The sequence below is a fragment of the Malus sylvestris genome, chromosome 11, assembly GCF_916048215.2.
Source record: "Malus sylvestris chromosome 11, drMalSylv7.2, whole genome shotgun sequence".
In the NCBI taxonomy this organism is placed as follows: Eukaryota; Viridiplantae; Streptophyta; class Magnoliopsida; order Rosales; family Rosaceae; genus Malus; species Malus sylvestris.
The window spans coordinates 13,317,655-13,322,106 of record NC_062270.1 but is presented as its reverse complement, the minus strand read 5'-3'; the positions used below and the strand labels follow the sequence as shown (position 1 = coordinate 13,322,106).

General features: G+C 36.4%; 1 protein-coding gene across 1 annotated transcript; it reads right to left on the bottom strand.

Moving 5' to 3' along the window:
- Positions 1 to 458: 458 nt before the first annotated feature.
- Positions 459 to 4,177, bottom strand: LOC126588388 (SHUGOSHIN 2-like). The gene is made up of 9 exons (XM_050253474.1): positions 3,611 to 4,177; positions 3,466 to 3,503; positions 3,142 to 3,250; positions 3,024 to 3,047; positions 2,861 to 2,929; positions 2,244 to 2,291; positions 2,033 to 2,156; positions 1,844 to 1,904; positions 459 to 921 (listed from the first exon to the last, which is right to left on the bottom strand). The coding sequence occupies exons 1-9, from the start codon at positions 3,770 to 3,772 to the stop codon at positions 648 to 650; spliced, it is 909 nt and encodes a 302-aa protein (XP_050109431.1). The 5' UTR covers positions 3,773 to 4,177; the 3' UTR covers positions 459 to 647.
- Positions 4,178 to 4,452: the final 275 nt, after the last annotated feature.

Genomic DNA, 4,452 nt, shown 5'->3' with positions numbered 1-4,452 from the left:
CAACACTCCTTATGCAAATATTTTATTATGTTTTTACAAATTTGAAATGTTTTTGTTCAATGCATATGACCCATTTGATAACTTTTGGTGTGCTGATAATAGTTCATTTTGGTTTCACTTTTTTTTGTTAGTGATAAAAGAGTACAAATGGGAGATGGGAGATCAAGAATAGTGGATGAAAGAGGGTGAGAGAGATGTAGAAGAAATGCGCAATGAAAGACACCCAGAATTATAACTAAAAAAATAAAAAATAAAAAACTATTTTAAGTTGTAATTTTTCATAACCGATAGAACCACTTACTTCTGATAGTAGCACAAGTGATTATGGACAAAAGGCAGTAATACAAGTGATTATGGACAAAAGGCTCAATGTTTGTCCGGGTACACGAAAAGAAGCACTTGATTTTAGTACTAGCTCGGTACAAAGCACAGTACTATACTACATAAATCAATAGAACTGCTAATCAAAAGTTTTTTTTCTTCTGAATGTGGCTTACAATAGCATAGCAGATAAGTCACTACAGAAAGATATGGATATAACTGTTCTAATTGTACAATCATATCTTTTACATTTCATTTCTTCAACTACATTATACAAGCTCTTTTCAACTCACCGGTATTCTCAATATTGACATGCTGCCCTTCTGTCACTCCGATCTCCGCATTTTGACTACTAACGAAACTTCTTTGTAGGACTTAACCTTCTCAGCTGCTTTGCGCAATGGTCTTCCAACTGAAGACCGCCTTGGGGCACAATTATCTTCTCCCTCTTCTTTTCTTGTAGATGAAATCGATGGAGTGGGACCACTACTGCGCATCGGACTGTCTGGTGTGCAACTGACTGGTAATTTGACATCCTCTATTTCAAACAGGTTCTCTGTCTGGGAAATAAATCTGGCAGATTGCCTCCTCAAACACCGTCTGAACAAAAGAAAAGGAAGCATTAAGGAGAAGCAAATATAATAACTTAGGCACAGAAAATACAGTTCTTAGATATGGGAAAACATCGTTAACATTAGTGAGAAACACTTAAAAGAATCAAGCCATGGAACAAAAAATCATCGCCTATCCACATATGATACATGGTGCAATAATAGTTAAGTAAAGGCATTTTTTGTTCAATATATAGGCCTCTTATCACAATTTTTTACAAGAAAACAACACCTGACAGGTTCATGGTGCCAGGTGAAACCCTATATATATTAGCCAGGGTGACTACCTCAGGGCAATGTCAGTGCTGGATCAAGATTAGTAGTGGTCCCACATTGGTCCACTGATAGGTGACTCGGCTGATAGTTTCTTTAAGCAACATTGAAAATCACCATTTTTACACAGTGGACCATCCACATGGTAAAATAGGTGACTCAAGTGAACTCCCTACGCAAGCATCTCAGAACAAAGTCTTAAAGGTGGTTAAGATTCCTAAGCAGAAAAATTCTGGTAGAGGAGGGAGTTGCAAGAACCATTGTACACCGTTTAATGATTGTGCGAAGAACACAATCAACAGTGAGTTAATTAAGATTTTCCAAGTAGAGATCTTTGGGGTTATGTAGCTTGATAAAATCCCCACAGCCTTTTGTGATAAAACCTAACACCTATTGGTCCATACCAAACTATATGTTGGGCATAAGAGATAAGCTGGGAAAATATTGGTGCTGAATCAAGATTATCTGTTATTCCACATTAGTCCCTTGTTCAACACAAAGTGCATATTAAATCTATCAAAAGTGGAGCGTGAACATATTTCTTTCGGTATGTAGACTCTAGTACATTTAGGCTCATGGAATGTGAATGAGTGTCCATATCTGAATATCCATATCCATGACACCACGCATCAACTAACCTTTTATTTTCAACCTTCTCTATGTCTTCAACCTTTTGGCATGTGGTAGAAGCGTCTACCGCTGCAAGAAATCATAGATTCATAAGTGCAAACGTTTACACGGTGGGTGCAAAACAAAGGGGAAAAGAAAGAAATATCTTTATGCAAAATTAGATCATCTATATCAATTGCCAAAGTAAAAAAGTTTACATCGACTTCTTGTTGCACGTCTTTTGTTGAAATTACATGCTTCGCCTTTGTTGAGATTACATGTTTCGCCATCATTTTCAGCTTTATGCAAAGATATCTCCTCTGAGTCCTCTCCTTCCTTGATCTGGAAAAATATATGAGATTAAATGATAGAAATATGAGGCACTGTGAAGAGATCTCACTACATACAAATTCACAGCCGAACGATTACCTTAGATATCTGAGAGGCAGTATTTTGACGTTTAAACTCTGTTTTTCCCTGTAATAGGGGTATATAAAGAATCAAACAAGAATATTGGTGAACTGAAACTTCAAACTCAAGGCCTGAATAAATATAGAATGTCACCAGAATAAGATTTGCTAGAGTAGAACTGTTCATTGTTGGTCATCCATGTTGCTTAACATTTTATGAGGTAAATGGAATTATATAGGAGTCTAAGTGGAATGATAAATATATATGCAGAGCAGCAGAAGAAGTTAGTGAAATCGCTCCTAAATCTGATTCTATGGAACACTTAACGAAATTGCGGGTTACGAAGATTAGTTATATCCATCACGATGAACCATACCAAATTAGACATTTGAAATATAATTAAATGCAACATATTGTGAAGGTAATAGTTAAAGCCTTTTTTGTGTGGCAACAAACAAGCAGAGAAAGAATAAAATAAAGCTAAAAATATTGAAGTTGCTAATCCTCTATGTTGCTTAAGTTGCTGTTAGTCATCCATCAAAATTGAAGAAAAAAATATATCAATACGAAACAGCAAAAAAACTTCTTCACCAACAGCTCCTGCGCATGACATACAATGCAAGATAAGGACTAACCTCTATTTCTAGATTCTTTGCTTTAAATAAAGCATTCTTGCATAGAAGTTCATGCTGTAGTGTTTTTACCTGGTATTGACAAATACCGAGTCAGATATTAGGATAAGCGACGGCTTCACAAGCCAATGGACTGACCTGTATTACTTCGGTTATTGCAACTTACCTTCTCTCTTCCTAAATTAAGCTCCTGCAAAATCAACAAAAGATAGTAAATACCAGAGACAATTAGATAATTACAGAAAGGAATTAGACACTAATATTAATGTGAAAAGAAAACGCACCGCTAACATCCTGCTGTTCGATTGGGCAAGACTCAAATTTTGTAGCTGCAATTTCTGGAGACTAATTCGCAGTTTCTGCAACTCAGCTCCACCTAATTCAACCATTTTACTGTTCAAAAACAATTAAAGGAAAACACAATCTCTCCATTTCTGTAACTTTCCTGGCGAAATCACCCAATCATTCTAGTAATTCATTCTTGGGTGCAATCTCAGTACCCAAACAGGTGATTACACCAAAAAACAATAACAACACAACAACAACAACAACAAAATAAAAATAAAAATAAGAAAGGAAAACAGCATTGGAGAGTATGAAAAGGATACGTCCTTTCGGCGACAAGTCTGATCAAAGTCATTCTTTCCTGGTTCAGATATTCACAAACACAAACAAAACCTACTAAGCAAATCTGGCAAAAAAAATATTGAAAATTTGCATAAGGAATGGAAGAGGACCCAAGTGAGATTATACCCTCCTGAGCTGCTCAATGCAGTCCTTATCAGTCAAACAATCTTCCGGCGGCTTTTCATCCTGGATCATTGGTTTCGCAGCCTGCAAATTGGTGATATCGGATAGCTTCTTCCTCATTATGCCACCCAAAGACAATCTCTTGGGCATACCCTCACTTCTCATGCGTTTGAAACCCTAATTTAAACTTCAAGATTCGCAATTGGGGACTCAAGAAATGCGATTCCAACATCAAAAACAGTGATTTCTGGGAGAAAAATCATTTCCAGGGAAGAGAACCCAGAATTCGAATAGAGAAATTTAAACGAACAAGCAAGTGATTCCGAGAGAATAAAAAAAATGGAAGAAAGCCCCAATTTTAAAAGCAGAAATGGATGTGGATTTTGAAATCGGAGGAGGGAAACTAATCAAATGGATGAAGAGTAAACCCTAATCTTGTTTCTCCTGTCGCTGTGAAACAAAAAGGTTGGATTCTGAGAGACTGAGGGAAAAGAAAGGAAGGGGCGCGGGGGTGGGTGTGATGGAAAGCAAAGCCAATAGGCAAACTATGTAGTTCGGAGTGAGCTTCGGTTACACAACGGCCTTCCGAACCTTAATTTGAATATCTCAACGTTCCAAACTTCCAAACCATTTTATTTCTTTTTTCTTTTTAATTATTTGTCGAGTTAAATTAATCCCTATAATTTATATAAAAAACAATCAACGTGGTTGACTATTATGTTCGGAATGAATCTCTATAATTATTTGCCACTACTTTAGACTAAATTAATGAATTTATTGCCAAAACTAATTTAAATGATTTACCGTCGAAGCAAGAGAGATTAAGGTCATCTCCAACCGAAGGA

Coding starts and splice junctions, on each gene's coding strand:
- LOC126588388 (XM_050253474.1), bottom strand. CDS start 3,772: ATGAGAAGTGAGGGTATGCCCAAGAGATTGTCTTTGGGTGGCATAATG. Junction 3,251..3,465: donor AGACTTGTCGCCGAAAGGAC/GTATCCTTTTCA, acceptor GTTTTTGAACAG/TAAAATGGTTGAATTAGGTG. Junction 2,157..2,243: donor CTGCCTCTCAGATATCTAAG/GTAATCGTTCGG, acceptor ATATTTTTCCAG/ATCAAGGAAGGAGAGGACTC.